At 42.0% G+C, this 18,496-nt stretch overlaps 1 protein-coding gene across 1 annotated transcript in view; it reads left to right on the forward strand.

Annotated features, from left to right (window-relative positions):
- The window catches only part of Adamtsl3 (ADAMTS like 3), a 284,359-nt gene that overhangs the window by 186,260 nt on the left and 79,603 nt on the right, over window positions 1-18,496 (forward strand). The window contains exons 13-15 of the mRNA XM_028754834.1: window positions 508-712; window positions 6,374-6,521; window positions 8,097-8,181. Of these exons, the coding sequence (XP_028610667.1) occupies window positions 508-712; window positions 6,374-6,521; window positions 8,097-8,181 (438 nt within the window). The remainder of the gene's footprint in view (window positions 1-507; window positions 713-6,373; window positions 6,522-8,096; window positions 8,182-18,496) is intronic.

Genomic DNA, 18,496 nt, shown 5'->3' on the forward strand with positions numbered 1-18,496 from the left:
CTGCCTTGCTTGCTATTTCATTTGAAACAGGATTTCCTGTGGCCCAAGCTGCCCTCAGACTCTACATTTGTCTCAAATTCTTGATCCTCCTGCCTTTACAGCTCAAGTACTAGAATTACAAGCATGTGACACTATGCCTAGATAGGTTCTTTTTGACTTTGACTTTCTATGATTCCTGTAATATAGTCCACTAGTATTTTATAATTGACGACAATTTAAAGACCTGTTCACACTTTATATTCTAATTAATTCAATCTTCATTATGGCCCTTTGAAGGCTAACTAGAGTGGGTTTATTATTCCCATAATATAGAAAATTCATGTTCAGAGGAGGCAAATTCCTTGAAACCATACTTAAGATTAAAGTCCTAGGAGACTCAAGTCTTGTGTCCTTTTGATGGAACTAGGACTCGATACAAAGAAATCACCCCTTTGAGACTCATTGCATACTTGAAAAAACTAAGCATACATCAAGTAAATAATGTACTTATCTTTGTTTGCTTTTGAGCTGGGAACATAATCCTTGGACTGCGTGTTCGGTGTCCTGTGGAGGAGGGATTCAGAGACGGAGTTTTGTGTGTGTAGAGGAATCTATGCATGCAGAGATTCTTCAGGTGGAAGAATGGAAGTGCATGTATGCACCCAAGCCCAAGGTGATGCAGACTTGCAACCTGTTTGATTGCCCCAAGTGGATTGCCATGGAGTGGTCTCAGGTGAGATTCAATCTGAGATTCTCATGACTACACTGAGTCTGAAACTTTTCTGATCATCGTGATATAGAAAAGTTGTATGTAGGAAGCTGAGGAGATGGTTCAGTAGATAAAATACTTGCCAGGAGGCCAGCATGAGGGCCAGAATTCAGATTCCCAGAATCCACTTTTAAAAACTAGACAGTCTTGATGATCACCTGCAATCCAAGTACCTGAGAAGAAGGAGGAGGGGATCCCCGAGGCATGCTAGATAGATAGATTAGCCAGAATCAGTGAGCTCTGCATTCAGTGAGAGACCCTGCCTCAGTAAATGAAACAGAAAACAATCAAGGGCAATACTCCATATTAACTTCATGTTTCTACATACATGTATGTGCACGTGCACACACATGAGCCTTCACACATGCAAACATGCATGCAAACATTTATATTCTATACACAAAACAAACAAATACATAAACGAACATAGTCCCTACATCGAAAGAGCTCTAGAAGATAGGACAATGAAAGAGAGGGCACAGGGTCATCTCAATGCAGGTAAGGATTAGGACTATTATGGTCTATAGTGCATGTGGAAGGAGCAAATGCCAGAGCCATTAGTCCAGGACCCCTTGTTGTCATTGTAATGCTTAATTAACCCTTTTTGAAGATAAATTCTGAGTGAGCAAGAGTTTAGAGAGAACACAACAGTGGCAGATGGCCAGTTACACACTGTCAAGCAAAGGCAAGCATGGAACAGAGCAACTAGAAGCTGAAAAGGGCACTGCTGTGTATAGAAAACACTGGTTGTAATCATCCACCATCTCTTGCATCTTCTCCTCCCTCTTCCACACTGATCCCTGAGTCTGGGGGCAAGGAGTATTCTATAGATGTCTCATTTGAAAATAAAGAAGAATGGTAGCATCCTAGAGGTTTGAAAATATCTAATGTAGGATTAACTCTCTGGATTGGGAAGATAATTGGCTTCTAGAACAAATAAAGCATAGTTAGATTACTCCAAGGTAAACAACCCAGGCACCTGTGTTTAATGTTAATCTTAGTCTCTAAATTTCTAGAGAAAAATGAATAATGGATTTAAGTTTCTATAGCTCTTTTAAATGGAACTGTGATATACATGCATTAGTGTAGATATTTGACTGTGTAGTGTGTGTTGGTATTCTGGAAATAGAGAGAGTCAGCCTCTGTTTCCCAGAGGCCTAGAACTTAGTTGCACAGTCATGCATGCAGATAGTTGTAACACAGTAGGCCTCTGTGGTTGGTCATGAGCGGTGTGGCTTGTGCATGTGGTACTTTGGCCTCAAGGTGAAGAGATACACCCCACTTGAAGGGTCCATGACTGCTGCAGGAAAGAGGTGGCACTTCCCTGGAATTGGAAGCTACGTGCACTGACTGGGTGGAAAGTCATTTGGCCTGCTTTGGATATCACGCTAAATGTCAGCCTAGAGAACTTCATCTGCACATTTAGGGCATTTGGTATCGACTCTGTTTGAATGCATGTTCCCTCTAAAAGAAGTTTGGAAATTGATTTACCCCTTCTCTTGTATTTAGGTTGACATATTCATTTTTATGGTAAGCCTAATAGCAAAGGATATCATTTCCAATGTGTGGTGAATGCTGACATTTTAAAATAAAACTGTTACAGCATTTAAAAAAAAACTGTGCCCAGTGGAATCTAAATGTCATGACCATTCCTGTCCCTTCCATCTTTTATAAATAGCAGGAAGGAGATAGTTAACTACTTGATTTCTGTAATTCTCCTCTTGCTTTGCAATCTACTCTTCTACAATTTCTGTCTTACACTAATGTATTTTTGTGTGTGTGTTTTAAAGCCTGTTCTAGCTCACAGTGTTCTATTCTCCAGGAAAAATATGCACAGTAAATAAAACCATTTCTGTTTCCTTTGGCCAGAAGGTTCTAAATGTCAGTGTTCTCCGAAGTTCAGTTATTATCAAATTCCATTTTAGCATCTAATAAAAACAACATAAATATACTTTAAATTATGGTAAAAAATATTGTGCATTAAAAGTAAATTTTCTTTTGAAATCAGCCTTTCTGGAAGGTGGAATAGGGCTCACAAAGTCGTGCATGTATTCACTGCTGAGATGAGGTGTAAGCTCAGCAATCATTTTGTTATTGGTTTTATAGGTCAGGCTATAAAGAGTTTTTCAATATCATATACATACATATATATTCCAAATTGATAAATTCAAGAGTGAGTGAGCCAGTTTTTCAGAAACAGGATCTAGGTCTAATCACACACTTCATTACAGAATTTGCTTGGTACTTTCATGAATGACATGACGGAGTAGGGATGTAGCTCAGTGGTCAGAGCACTTGCCTAGCATGCATGAGGCCGTGTGTTTGAGTACTGAAAAGAAGAGTGCCATTATGCAGTAAGAGATTTCCTTAATATCAGTCTTTGTGGTGATGTGCGTGTTGAGAAAGGGCTCCAGAGGGATACCCTGGACTCAACAGGACTGGGTAAAAAAATCTCTGGGACAAATGGGACCTCATAAAATCGCAAAGTTTCTGTAAAGCAAAGGACACTGTCAATTAGGACAAAACGGCAACCAACATATTGGGAAAAGATCTTTACCAATCCTACATCTGATAGAGGGCTAATATCCAATATATACAAAGAACTCAAGAAATTAGACTCCAGACAACCAAATAACCCTATTAAAAATGGGGTTCAGAGCTAAGCAAAGAATTCCCAACTGAGGAATACTGAATGGCCGAGAAGCACCTAAAGAAATGTTCAGCATCCTTAGTCACCAGGGAAATGCAAATCAAAACAACCCTGAGATTCCACTTCATACCAGTCAGAATGGCTAAGATCAAAAACTCAGATGATAGCAAATGCTGGTGAGGATGTGGAGCAAAAGGAACACTCCTCCATTGTTGGTGGGATGCAAGCTGGTGCAACCACTCTGGAAATCAGTCTGGCGATTCCTCAGAAAATTGGACATAGTATTACCTGTGGATCCAGTGATACCACTCTTGGGCATATACCCAGAAGATGCTCCAACATATAACAAGGATACATGCTCCACTATGTGCATAGCAGCCTTGTTTATAATAGCCTTAAGCTGGAAACAACCCAGATGTCCTTCAGCAGAGGAATGGATACAGAAAAATGTGGTACATTTTCACAATGGAGTATTACTCAGCTATTAAAAACAACGAATTCATGAAATTCTTAGGCAAATGGATGGAACTAGAAAATATCACCCTGAGTGAGGTAACACAATCACAAAAGAACACACATGGTATGCACTCACTGATAAGTGGATATTAGCCCCAAAGCTCGCAATATCCAACAACTCACAGACCACATGAAGCTCATGAAGAAGAAAGACCACAATGTAGGTGCTCCTGTCTTTCTTAGAAGGAATAACAAAATACTCATGGGAGCAAATATGGAGACAGAGTGTGAGACAGAAACTGAAGGAGAGGCCGTCTGGAGACTGTTTCACCTGGGTATCCATCCCATGTGCAGTCACCAAAGGTAGACACTGATATGGATGCCAGGAAGTGCATGCTGACAGGAGCCCGATATAGCTGTTTTCTTAGAGGTCTGCCAGAGCCTGACATATTCAGAGGCAGATGCTCACAGCTAACCATTGAGCATCTGGTTCCCATGGTGATCATGAGGTCCCCAATGGAGGAGTTAGAGAGAAGACTTAAGGAGCTAAAAGGGTTTGTGGCCCCGTGGGGAGAGCAACAATACCAACCAACCAGAGCCCCCAGGGTCTAAACCACCAGCCTGGGAGCACATAGTGAGGGATCCATGGCTCCAGCTGCATATGTAGGGGAGGAAGGCTTTGTTGGGCATAGGTGGGAGAGGAGGTCCTTGGTCCTGTGAAGGTTGGATGCCCCAGTGTGGGGGAATTCGAGGGTGGGGAGGTGGGAATGGGTGGATGGGTGGGGGCACATCCTCATAGAAGCAGAAGGAGGGGAATGGGATAGGGAGTTTCTGGGTAGGGGTAGAAATGGAGAAAGGGGATAACATCTGAAATGTAAATAAAATATCCAATAAAAAATTAATTTCAAAAAAATCTCTGGGAAACAAGAAGAGAATGCCTGAGCTGGAGCAGTGGCTGGGATATGGCATTAGGAAGTGCTGAGATGGAATTCTTGGGCTCTCAAAAACTGTGGGACCTGAATGGAGCTTCGGGTAGTGCCTCACATATATGCTCATGCATGCACACACATGTATGCCTCCCCGTATACATGCTCATGTATGTGACACAGGCGTGTATGCCTACTCATAACAGAGGGTTATTTACAAAAGGGAAGGTGTCTAGTGGATGGGACATGGGAGAGGGTAATGGGAGTGGATGTGGTCCAGGTACATAGTACACTTTGAATGAAAATGTCTTCATGCAACCTACCACTTTGTGCAACGAACATATGTCAGTTAAACACTTTAGAGCCTAACCGTGTAAAGAGGCACATCTACTCATATATATGCTATCAGGGGCACATAGGCTCACACACATGCTCTAGATACATGTAGATAAACTCAGTCTTTACTAGATGTTCACATGACTTGAAAACACTTGATTTACAGGTAAGAGTAACTGTCAAATTATAAATGGATATTAATAATACATTGAATAAAATGCTGACAGCACAAAGTCCATGAAAAGTCGGGGGAGGGGGAATGATGTTTCATGACTTTTACCTGTCCAGTACACTTATGGCACTCTCTCTCCCTTTCTCTCTCTCCGTCTCTCTGTCTCTCTTTGTCTCTCTCTCTCTCTGTGTCTCTCTCACTCTGTCTCTCTTTGTCTCTCTGTCTGTCTCTGTCTCTCTCTCTCTCCGTCTCTCCGTCTCTCTCTCTCTCTCTCCCTCTCCCTCTCTCTCTCTCTCTCTCTCTCTCTCTGTGTGTGTGTGTGTGTGTGTGTGTGTGTGTGTGTGTGTGTGTGTGTATGAAGGTTAACGATCAATGTTAGGTATCTTCCTCAATCACTCTTTGGAGGTCTTACTTTCTGATGGAGTTTCTCTTACTGAACCTAGAACTCATTGATTCAAAGAGGCCATGTGGCCAGCAAGCTTCAGGGATTTTCCTGTGTCTGCCTGATTTTACAGGTGCACCCTGTTGCCCCCAACCATTCACACGGGCTCTGAGGACTCAAACTCTGATCCTCATGCTCGCCCAAGGGCTCCACTGGATGAGCAGCCTCCTCCTCCTCGGTGAGGAATTCTCTCATACTGTATGGCTGAACAATCCCGATGGTCTCTTTCTGTGACAACTAGGCAAGATCACGGGATATGCAGAACATTTGCTTTCTTGCATGTGTGCTCATCTTAAATGCCTTTGAACTGAAAATTAGATGAAACTGGAGAGATGGCTCAGTGGTTAAGGGGACCTGGATTCAATTCTCAGTACCCACACAGTGACTAGAACCTTTCATAGGCTCTAACACCCTTTTCTGTCCTCCATGGGCACCAGGTACATGCAGAAAAGCATCTATATACATAAAATACAATAAAATAAAAATTAAATTAAATCAAAGAAAATTAGTACAAGCATCCAAGAAAAGCAGCCTTTATCTTCTTCATACAACATATTATGTGGAGATCTTTGTGTTTAATAGTCACGTAGTTCCAAAGACCCGGATAAAGCTACTCACTGGCTTCTCCCATCTTTTCCAAAAGTGCACAGTGACTTGTGGCCGAGGGTTGCGCTACCGAGTGGTTCTGTGTATCAACCATCGTGGGCAGCATGTCGGAGGCTGCAACCCACAGATGAAACTGCACATCAAAGAAGAGTGTGTCATCCCCATCCCATGCTATAAGCCCAGAGGTAAGCACAAGTTGTTGTTGTACTAAGTCAAACAGGGTTTTCCAGCTGTTGTTCAATACTGGACAACTTCATCCCCATATGTAATTCCTTGGCATCAAGAAAAAGGAAGATGAGGAGGAGAAGGAAAAGGAGAGAGTGAAGAAGGGAAAAGGATTAATAAAGGAGAAAGATAGAGGAGATGTCTACTTTTCTCATGCTCAGAATAGCTCTTCTTATCCTTCTTTCTTCTCAAAATGTGTGGGTACCTGTCCACTACACTACCCCTTGACAGAGGCACGATGGCATTACCACATGTCACAGTGCATGGGATGAGCAAAGACTCCGTTGCCAGTCTGGGTCTGTGAGTGTCTTTAGACTTTCTCATTTGGTCCATGAGTATAAACAGACATTTTATAGCAAGTCTTAGGATCACCTCTCAGATATTTGTCACGCCCCTGACCATTTCCCTGTGCATATGCTATGACAGGTATATTCTTGACATAACTGACAAAAAGACAGGTAGAAAGCTGGCTCAGCAGGTATAGGTATTTGCTGCCAACCCTGAAAACCTGGTTTCAATCTTGGAACCTATATGGTAGAAGCAGAAACCCATGACTCCTGCAAATTGTCCTTTGTCCTATGCATGTGCTACTGTGACATCGTGTATGCTCATGTTCAAACACACACACACACACACCAAAAATAAATAAACAAATAAATAAATAATCAAAATAAATGTGATAAAAAGAAATGGGAAAAGATTGTTCTCAAGTCTTTCTAGAGACTCTTCCTTAGTACTAAAATGGTAAAGTTCTTCCTAATGAATTCTCAGTTTCTTGTTTATACAGATAGCCCTACAGTTAATCAGTGTACACGTCTTTGACTAAATCCATTGTATAGAAAGATCACTGGTTGCCATGACAAGCATACACAGTCATACATCCCCATCTCAAAGCCTTTGCTTACTGCCTCTGTCACTGATGGGCTTTCATTGACATTTTCTCAGTGACTCTAATCTCCCTGAAGCATCTCCAAAGTTTCCATTTCACAACTGGATCAGTTCCCTCCTCCTGCCATGGAAGCCTCAAAGGACCGAGGGGAGTAGCAACCATCCCTCTATGACCATGTAGATGGTTTTCATTTCCCATGTTAACAATGGAATTTGAGTAAGCCACACAGAATCTCATCTTTCCACTTCATTGGCCCCTGTTATATTTGCTTTTCTCTACTAATTTATTAATTCAAGAGACAAGAAGAATTTATGGCAAACCGAAAAGACTCTGATATTGTTGGAATAGTAGCTTCAATGCACAAAGAGCAGAAAGGGGTGCTGAGTTACGTAAGGCATTTGTGTGTTTAACTTTTGCATGTTCAACCACATTCAGCTATACCACAGGGATCGGTGTGGTTGCATTTTGTAATATGCTAGTTAAAAAGATAGCAGGAATTTTATTCATTCCAGAAGTGAATGCACTGTGCATTTGAAACTTATAACCCAATGTTAATGAACTCTCCAGTCAATACCAAGTATATATCCAAGTCCTTAATGATTGATAATAATTACATTCTTTGTTTATTTTCTCTTTTTTTCCTCAGAAAAAAGTCCAGTGGAAGCTAAATTACCTTGGCTGAAACAAGCACAAGAGCTAGAAGAGACCAGAATAGCCACAGAAGAACCAAAGTGAGTCCAGGGCCTTTTATGGGCGTAATCAGGGCACAGCCAGTTTACATGATATATGTCATGTTTGTACTCATTGGAGTTCAACGATACATTTAATATCCAAATGACCTGGATTTACGGACTCCAGAGAGCCTGAGCTGGCTAGGAATTTTCTTTATTTCACAATTCAGCAGTCCTGCTTTGGCAGTATGTGTGAGAAGCATGGAAAAGATCGTGTTCTCTAACTCAAAGCAGACCCCTGCTCTCTTGCCGGGACAAGTGGGGATAGTTCCTGGATGTGCACATGTGGTTTAACTGAAGACCATCATAGTATTGTACAAATAAACCAATCGTCCTGAGCTTAAATCATGGCCAATCTCAGTAAAACTAATGATGTTGAAACACACCAGGGTGGCCTGAGATGAAGTCCTGGGGCTGGTGGGACACGGAGAAAGAGAAAGAGCATAGTATTGTGTGGGCTAGAGCTAGGAACTGTTACTATGCACCATGTGACCTTACTGTTTAGTGTTGGCATCTCATTCTCCTTTGTATAAAAAGGGTAGATGAGGCATCACTTTCCAGGGCCCATCCTAACCCAGAAATCAGCAGCTACTGTCTGCATGCTATGTGGCGAGGCCTGCTTACAATGGTGTCAACTGACTTATAGAACCAAGAGCAAATCAAAGAAGCATTCTTGAGGCTCAGAGAGACCCAAAGAGAAAAAAGGAAGCAAAGGGACTCTGAGGTGTCTAGCCCAGGAGTCCATCAGAACAGCAGCACCCGTGGTAGACCGGAGTAATTGGACAGGACAGCTGATCCCGCAGTGGGCAGTTGAGTCTGGAGTGCTGACAAGCTAGCTGCACAGAGAGCAATTCACAGATGGGACAGGAAGGAGGATCTCAACAGCCATCTGGCTCATTTCCCTGAGATGTCAACTCCAACCTGCATCTTTTACAAATAAAGAGAACTGAATAGAGAGGCAAAGCCTTGTGCAAGGCCTGTAGTTCATAATGGTGGTTCTCGGCTCCAATTCTCATAGTACCGGAGACCTGTTTCCCATTCCACAGCTCCCTGGGACTCTGCTTTATGACCACTCAATGCCTTCTGCAGTGGGCGGAGGTCACTGCATGGAGACACAGCTCACTGTGGTTGAACAACACAAGCACTCTGTTATAGCTCAAGTTGCTTCTAGCTCCATCCCCACTACTGCACTTGGGCAGATACTTTCTCTCTTGATCTAAAATATACCTCCTTCCAACATCCATTTTCTGAAACAGACATGTCTGTGCTATATCCCCCGCTTTCCTAACTTTGGAGAAAGCTATGACAGGTCCTAAGACCTTGGTTTATTTTCTAAGTCCATCAATCTTAGCGTCTTAGCACTTTTCATATGCCCTTGTTTTCAGGTCCCTTACCAACCTTCTCCTCTCCTCTGAACACTCCCATTCATCACTGTCCCTGAGCTTAGAAGAGTGTGGGTAACTTAGCTTCCTTCAGTGATGCAGGAAGAGCCCTGCATGTCATAGCTCAGTCTTGGCCTGATGCTTCCCCAAAGGCAGGCCTGACTTCCGTCCGCCACGGACGGAACTGTGGATGCTGCAGTGTTTCTGAGCTAAAGAAATTCAAGTGTTTACATGGGGTCCTCAGCCACACTGACCTACGTGCAGCAGGCTGGCACCGCCCTCCACCCAGTTTCTCGGCCTTCCTTTCCCATCAGAGTGACATTCTGCTTGTTTTGAAAGTTTTTTTATTATGGAAAATCTCAAACTGCTGCAGAAGGGTGGCACAGTGAACAAACCCCTGATGTGTGCACAGTGAGCCTCTCAAGGCTGCACTTGCGTTCACTACACCTCTTACTGTGCCTGCCCCACGAGCACTGCCCCATCCCACAGACTAAACACAGTGCACCACATCAGAGCACATCTGCATCCTTCAGTTTTTCTCTCTAAAAGAGAAACAAGGTGTTTTTGAAAAAAAAATATATATATACATATATATATACACATATATACATATATACATATATACATATATACACATATATACTTATATACATATATACATATATACACATATATACATATATACACATATATACATATATACATATATATATACATTCCTCCGATTACGTCCATCAAGATCATTTGGATTATTTTTAAGGTATAATGAAGTGTGGTCTGGTACCTCACACATCTGTAATTGCAGCACCCAGAAGCTGAAGCAGGAGAATTGCCACAAGTTTAAAGCCAGCCTGGGCTACACAGTGAGTTCCAAGGTCATTCTGAGCTACACTGTAAGACCCTGATTCAAAAATCTAAAAACAATCAAATGAACAAAAGTTGTAATAAACTCTGAGTCAGGCATATTGGAAGTGGAGTGTCACCGTTTATGTCCCTTTTGCAATAGTAGTCCATTTTTTCTACTTCCTGTGGTATTACATTCATAATGCAAGGCTTGGCTCTTTAACCATTTGAAAGCATTCAGTTCAGCCACACTAAGAATATTCACACTGCTGTCTGACCTGTCCAGAGTGTTTCCATCATTTTCAGTGTGAACTGTGTCTGTTGAACAGTCCCAGTGCCATACCTGACCCCAGATGCTAATCATTTCTATTCTGTTCTTTGTCTATGAATTCAGTCGGGAGCATCCTGTTACTCCTGCTAGCCTAGAACTCGTGATGCTCTGCTTCCTAAGTGTTGCCTTACTGACTGAGCGTCACCTGCAGGCTCCTCCAAGGGGGTAGGGGGTATGTGCTGCTTAGGTTTTTGGCAACTGGACACAAGTTAGAGCCATTTGGGAAGAAGGAACCTTGATTGAAAATAGGCCCCCATCGAATTGGTGTGTGGGCAAGCTTGTGTGGAATTTTCTTGATTTTTAATTAATGTGGGAGGGCTCAGCCCACTGGAGTGCAGTGCTAGCCCTGGAAAGGTGGTCCTGGGTTATATAAAAACACAAGCCAAGTGAACTATGAGGAGCAAGCCAGTAAGCAGCATTCCTTCATGGTCACTGCTGCAGTTTCTGCCTCCAAGTTCCTGCCCTGCTTGGGTTCCTACCTTGTCGCTCAATGAAGGACCATAATTGGGACATAGAAACTTAAACCCTTTCCTCTAGTTGATTTTCATCCTGGTGTATTATCACAGCAATGGAAAACAAACTAAGACAGGCTGTGAATACAAATTTTGGCATTAACGTGACAGGTAGTCCCCCAGGTCCCTTTAAAATTCAGAAAGCACTGCTTGCATTAATGAATTAGTAGAGAACACTGAAGTGGATCCCACCCACGTCTGCTCCAAGCATGAATTACTACCAGCCCGGTCTGCCTTAGATGGGGTTCTCCTTCTCTCAAACACAGAGCAAAGCTGATGTGCTTGCTGTTCCTTAAGGGACTCTTATGTTTTCCCCACTGTGTGGAACCCAGAGCTGCCTGCACCTGTTGCTTGGCCCGACCCCATTTCTGCCTTCTCCTGCTCTGAGAGCTCTATGCAGTCCTCCTGGACGATGCTCATTGCCTGGCATTTGCTGGCCCGCTTTGGCTGGCTGGTGTGAAGCTTTTAGTTTCCTGCCACTTTTGATTCTATTCATTCCCTCCATTTCCAAACAAAACCGCAACATATCTCGGCTTCCAGCTCACTCTTTTATGGCCACTGTCTTTTGTGGTCTGGGATGCTTACTTGTTGACAATGAAGGAGAGGATGATCCCAGCTGTATTTCACATCCCTCAAGGAAAGCCTGCCAAGCCAGCCAGGAAAAGATAAATACTCCCACCACTGTGGTTTACCAAGGGTGAGTTCTGAATTTACATAGAGAGTGGATGTTCAAAAGGCTTTTGTTTTAATTAGGAAAAGAAAAAAATTAAGAGTTTATAAAGCGAAGCCAAGGGAACTGCTGATCTGACCTTCCTGGCTGTCAGCCATGGAATGTGTTCTCAGTCAATATGGCTGTCGCTTTGTCATTTGTCATCCCACTTTTAAGTTCCTCCCTGGAGCCTTCTACGCTTCTATGGGATTCCTAACATTTCAGTGGTTTTGTTACCCCAGCTCCCATTTCTCATATATGAAAAGGAAAGAAATAGCACAGACCGAGACACAGTATGTATGTTCTCTTCACTGCTATTTTGGCTTCTCCGTGAGTAGAAACTGTATTTGCTAAAACCAAGTCAGGCTGTGTTTCAGGAATCTGCTTTTCTAACCACCTCTAACCCCAAGGCCTTCCTTGTAAAGGAAGATCACATTCTAAGTGTGCTGTAGGGATTATTTGTTTCTCACAAATGTCCTAGGAGGATGTCATTATTGTCATCACTTGGGTATCAAAAGACTAAGGTCTGTCCCGGTATCTCAGGGCTAGTCAGTGGTGGACAGAGAGAGAGAGCGAGAGAAGGGGGGGGGGGTTGATGGCCTGTCCTAGCAGCTAGGCAACTCTAGTATAAATCTACAAATTACAAAATAATCCAAACTCTGAAAACATGTAAGTACCAACATGACGCTTGATGATCTATGGTGGGCTACAGTTAAAATTCAGACATACTTAATACTACATAATATTACCTTTGGGTTTCACACAGAAGGCATCTAAGAAACCAGTGGAGTTTGTGTTCAGACCTGAGCCTATCCTCAGAGTTGTATAATATATTATATGCACAATTATATCTGCATAATATATATGCAGATATTTGAAATTTAAAAAATATTCGAAATCTGAGGGACATTTTGGGGAGGGAGGCTCATCCTGTGCTACAGAAGGAGGTTCAGCTTCCTGTCATCTGACAGGAATTCAGGTTTCTTCCATTCTGAGTGACTGCACAATGTGTTGTGGTCTACCCGTGTTATCAGATAACATTTGGGGATTGCTAGACATCTAGGGTGGCTTCCTGGGAAGGATGATTTGGTGACTTGAGATCTTTATGTCCCAAATGTGTTGGAAGCACTTGTGTGGCAGATATGTGGGATGTGGGTGTGGCTATCAGTAATGGCAGAACGCAGCAGATGCTGGTGATAACCCAGGTTCAGTAAAGAGCTTGGGCTTTATCTGACAGCAGTAGCAGTTGGAGGATATTAACCAGGAAAACAGCATAACCATTACTGTTCTACATTGTAAAGATCTCTGGTTGTCTGCAGTTTGCTTCTAGTTAATGCACCATGGTAAACCACTACAGCAAATCTCAAGTAACACATCTCATTATCCTCTTCTGATATCCTTGCTGGGGTGAGATGTCGGGACCAAAAAGACAGGCTCATTAAGGGCCTTCTCTGCTCTCCCTTCAGAAACTCAGTGTCCATCACCCTAACCATCAGCAGCACTGAAGCACGCCTAGTCTCATGCTTGGTTGAAAAATTACCTTTGAAGAAAATATTCTTTCCTATTTGTTATCTTCTGCGCTGAAGTTTGGTTAATGGAGGGATTTGCATTATCATGCGACTTATAAAAATCAGCATAACCTAATTTCTTTTTTAAAAAAAATTAAATGATTGCCTTAGCACAGCTGAATAATCTAAAATGCCCCCTCTGGTGTTTAAACATAATTAACAGTAAATATTTCATTGCTAGTATCATATTATTTTGGTTATTTTATCTTTTTGAAATACTTTTTCAGATTTGTTTATGTGTAAGATTGTTTTGCCTGCGTGTATGTCCGTCTGCCACCCATGTGTCTGATGTTCTCGAGGAGGCCAGAAGACCGTGTCTTATTCCCTCAAACTAGAGTGACAGATGTTGTGGTTGCTGGGAACTAAACACAGGTCCTCTGCAAAGAGCTAGAGATAAAATAGAATTAGATAAAATTGGAGACTAGAAAATGACTCACTTAATAAGAGCACTGGCTTCCCTTCTAAATGTTCCAGGTTCAATTCCCAACACCCCCATGCCAGCTCACAACTGTCTGCAACTCCAGTACCAGGGGCTTTGATGCCCTCTTCTGGCCTCTGTGGGCACTGCACATGTGCGATACTAAGCTATGTGTGTAAGGCAAAACACCATACACGTAAAATCAAAGTAAAGGCAGATTTGTTTTTTATAGAGCAGCAAGTGCTTTTAACTATTTATCACCTCTCCAGTTCCCAATTTTAACCTTTTAATCCTAGTTTTTCTAGCAGCTTAAGCAATTACTTTATAATTGCTTCTTCTTTTTAAGATATTCTTGGCTGTTTTCAATCTTCCATAAATTTTTAGAGTTGTTTTTATATCCTTTTACCCTCTAATTCTATAAACCTCAGAAATTTAGACTCAAATTATATGGATTTGAAGGAAAATAAAAATCATTGCAGTTCTGAGTCTTGGGCTCTGGGGTAGAGGATATTCCTTTTAATTTGTTTAAATCTCTGGAGTCTAAATCTCTTCAGCATTTCAATTTTTAAAAAATTAAATTGTATTTGTTTATTAGTATGCACGCATGGGCATATATGTGCTGTAGCATATGGTCAGAAGAGTGCCTCTAAGAGTTGGTCCTCCTCTTCCACCATATGGGTCCTAGGAATTGAGCTCGGGTTGAGTTAGGTTTGGCAGCAAGCATCTTTACCTGTTATGCCAACTTACTGGCCCTTACCCGACATGTCATGTTTTAGCTATATCATACCAGCATATTTCACGTCAATTTTTCACTTATATGCTCATAGAATTCTGGTAAATTTCTTATATGCCTACGGCCTGGTTTTTCTTACTTATAAAATTAAGGTGGTAATATGACAAGTATGTTGAGTAATATATGTGTATATTTAATATAGGGTCTTTCAGCTAACATTGTATTAGTTGAATTCTATAAAAATTGGTCTTTATGTATTATGACCAGGTATCATATTTATGAATGGATATATTTGTGAATTATCTCATTGGATTCTTTTTTTTCCCAGTAGTTTTCAGCTAACTTTATGTTTTGCAACTATCAGATAAATTTTAAACCATGATACCTGGTTTATTTGGTTTATTCTTTGGAAGGAGAACAGTTTGTTTGTTGAGACAAGGTGTGGCTGCCTGAATAAATGTAATGTGAAAGTCCAGGCTGGTGACAAACTCACCATTCTCCTGCCTCCACCTCTCAAATGTTGGTATTATAGATGTGCAACACCATGCCCACCTTCTGTTGCTTTTTCCTGATATTTACACATTCCTTTTTGACCTTTTATTTTACTTCTATACTAAATTGCCTTTTCTCCCTTTATTGGCTGCTATTCTTTTATTGTTTAGATATTTGCATATTTGCATATTTTCCCATATAATTAAAATTAGAGTGATTCTCTGAGACAAATCCAGGTATTACTCGTGTTTCAGTAATATTGATAAATAATGAAGGCTTAATTTTTGATCATTTGTGTGTGTGTGTGTGTGTGTGTGTGTTTATACATGTGCATGCATGGGGACCACAACATGAGTGTGGATGATAGAGGACAACTAGCCAGATTGATTCTCTCCTTCTGCTGCGTGGGTCCCAGGGCTTGAACTCAGGTCGTCAGGCTTGGCAGCGGGTGCCTTTACTGACTGAGCCACCTTGCCAGCCCAGTCAGGGATATTTTAGAACATAGATCCAGATCTTTCTATAGTTCATGAAATTTTTTTTCTACTATGCTTATTTTCTTTTTATTCTATTTCTTTTCTTCGTTGTACCATAAAGTTTTAGAGTGGAAATTCTGATTTCCTTGTTGTTTGTGGGCTGGTGGATTGTCCTCCATTTCTAGAGGCTATCTGCATTCTGTGGCATGTAGCCTCTTCCACCTTTGGGCCAGCAGCAGGCGCTGTGTGCTTCCCAGGCTTCCAGACAGGGCCCCTCAGCTCAGGTCCTGCCTCATCTTTGACTTCAGCCTACAAGTTCCTATTTCTGAAGACCCGGGTGATGAGACTGGGTCCACTATGATCACACAGGGTTAACTCTAAATTTATAACCTTAAGAATCTCAGTTGAACCCTTCTTGCTGCAGGCTGTGACATAATCATGTATTGAAGGATTTGCAGTATGGGGATATGTGGGGAGCTACTACTCTGGCTACAACTTTAGGCTTCAATGTTGGAAATTTTTTCTCACATCTTTTTGGAAGACAGTGTACTTTCCTTATTTTATTTTTGAAAATGTTTTCTGTTTTACACTGCAGTCTCAGTTATCTTCAATATCCAATCACCTAAATACCTTTCACTGTGACTCTCAAAATAGCAATTTTAATGATTAGTGTTTGGGGCTATGGTGTATACATGGGTCTTATCTGTTTATAGTGCACTGCCAATGAGTTTCGACGTATGCTCATATCTGTGCCAGTGGGGCAGGAGGCAGAGTCAGCAGTTATCTCCAGGGATGGCTCCTCAAGTGAAGTGAGTTTCTTTATTTCACAGCAGAAGAGAATTTCAGGACAACCTAGTTTGAAGTGGACTTGGAGATTATTGAGAAGAGAGTTTAAGTTTGAGGAAGATTGGAGGTTAACAGACTGAGAGGTTAACCCTCTCCAGGACAGAGTAAGCTGCACCCCAGCATGTGGACTTCCAGAGAACAGTCCCTTGAGCGTTTTAGCATATAGTCTTACATACAGGATGCAGAAAGCTTTTGGACATTCACTGTTCAGGGCCTCAGTAAGTTTGAAACATTGATATTGGGACCTGCGACTCCACATCTCAACAGCAGCTCCTGACTTCCTGTGCTATCTAGTAGCTGGACACTGGTCTCCTGCCTGTGAAGTGGTTCACATTGTATTTATCTCAACTATTATAGTGAGAAGTCAAATATCATAGTGTTAGGGGAAGTGTCACAGTAAATAAACCTGTTAACATACATTACTCAAACCAGAGTTTTCCAAACATAATCTGTCCCTTAATTCTTTCACCTACCCTTTATTTTATTTTAAATTATTTATTTATTTGTGTATATGTATGTGTGTGCTTATACATGCCTGTGTGTGTGTGTGCATGTGTGTGTGTGTCTGTGTCTGTGTGTGTGGTAAGTATGGGCATTCATGTCACAGAGCACTTGAAAAGCTCAGAGGATAACCTTTGGGGGTCAAGAAGGAGTCACCTTCTGCCATGTTTGAGACAGCCTCTCTTGTCTCTGCCACTGTGCTGCGTATCTCAGGTTAGCTGCCTTGTGAGTGTCTGGGTGAATCTCATTTCTCCGAGTTGCCATGGCAATGCTGGGATTACAGAAGCCTGTTACCACATCCAGCCTCATACATGGGTTCTGGGGATCAAGCTCAGGTTGTAAGGCTCACACAACAAGCACCTTTTACCCACTAAACCATCTCCCCATCCTTCTTCTATCATACAGAATACTGCTTCAGAGTATTTTATATATTGATGTGCCTACTGAACCTGCTTTCATGTTATCTGAATGCATACAAGAGTTAGAGATATTTCTGCAGAGAGCCAGAGGGTAAATATTTCACACTATGCAGGATAAACAATCTTTTATAAACACCCATTTCTGCCCAGTAACAGAAAAACAGCCATAAATGATAGATTGACGAATGTAGCTGTGTCCTGGGTACAGTTTTTGCCGAAGACACTAAAATGTGGGTTCTATTTAATTTTCATGTGTTGTAAGACAGTATCTTCTTTCATCACCAATGGTGTCAAACTATAAGAACTATTTGTAGCTGATGGACTCTTACAAGAACAGTTATGGACGAGATTTGGTTTGAGAGATCCAGTCTGACAACCTTTATGACTTGGTGGGTAATAATTCAGGATAAAGAATAAATGCCTTACTCCAAGACCTGTTTATTCACTCCCACCTGTGACTGAGAACATTCAAAAGCCCAGGAGCTTGTTAAACAGAAAGAACGTCACAGCCTCATTGTCTGCAAACATATCTGCCTCATCCTGAAGCTTAGCTGTTAGAGCTAGAGAAGGCTCAACACGCTCCCCCTGTTACAAACAAAAAGCTCACCAAGACTGGCTGAATAAAGACTGCCAAAAATACCCATTTGGTAAATAAAATCATGTAATTATCTCTAAATGATGGTGTATTTATTATATCTTTTTTTATTGGGTATTTTATTTACATTTCATATGTTATCCCCTTACCCCATCCCCCACCCACCCGGGAACCCCCCATCCCCTTACCCCTCCTCCTTCTTCTCCGTGGATGTAACCCCCACCTACCCCCCCCACTCCCACTTCCCCACCCTCAAAATTCCCACCCCCTGGGGCATCCAGCCTTCATGAGGTCAAGGATCTCTTCTTCCACCTGTGCCCAGCAGGGCCCTCCACTCTTACATATTCAGCTGAAGCCCTGGATCCCTCCATAAGTGCTCCCAGGCTAGTGGTTAGAACCCTGGGAGCTGTGGTTGGTTGGTATTGTTGCTCTCCTCATGGTGCCACAAACCCTTTCAGCTCCTTTAGTCCTCACTCTAACTCCTCCATTGAGA

Source organism: Grammomys surdaster, unplaced genomic scaffold (genome assembly GCF_004785775.1).
Source record: "Grammomys surdaster isolate TR1022 unplaced genomic scaffold, NIH_TR_1.0 126036, whole genome shotgun sequence".
In the NCBI taxonomy this organism is placed as follows: domain Eukaryota; kingdom Metazoa; phylum Chordata; class Mammalia; order Rodentia; family Muridae; genus Grammomys; species Grammomys surdaster.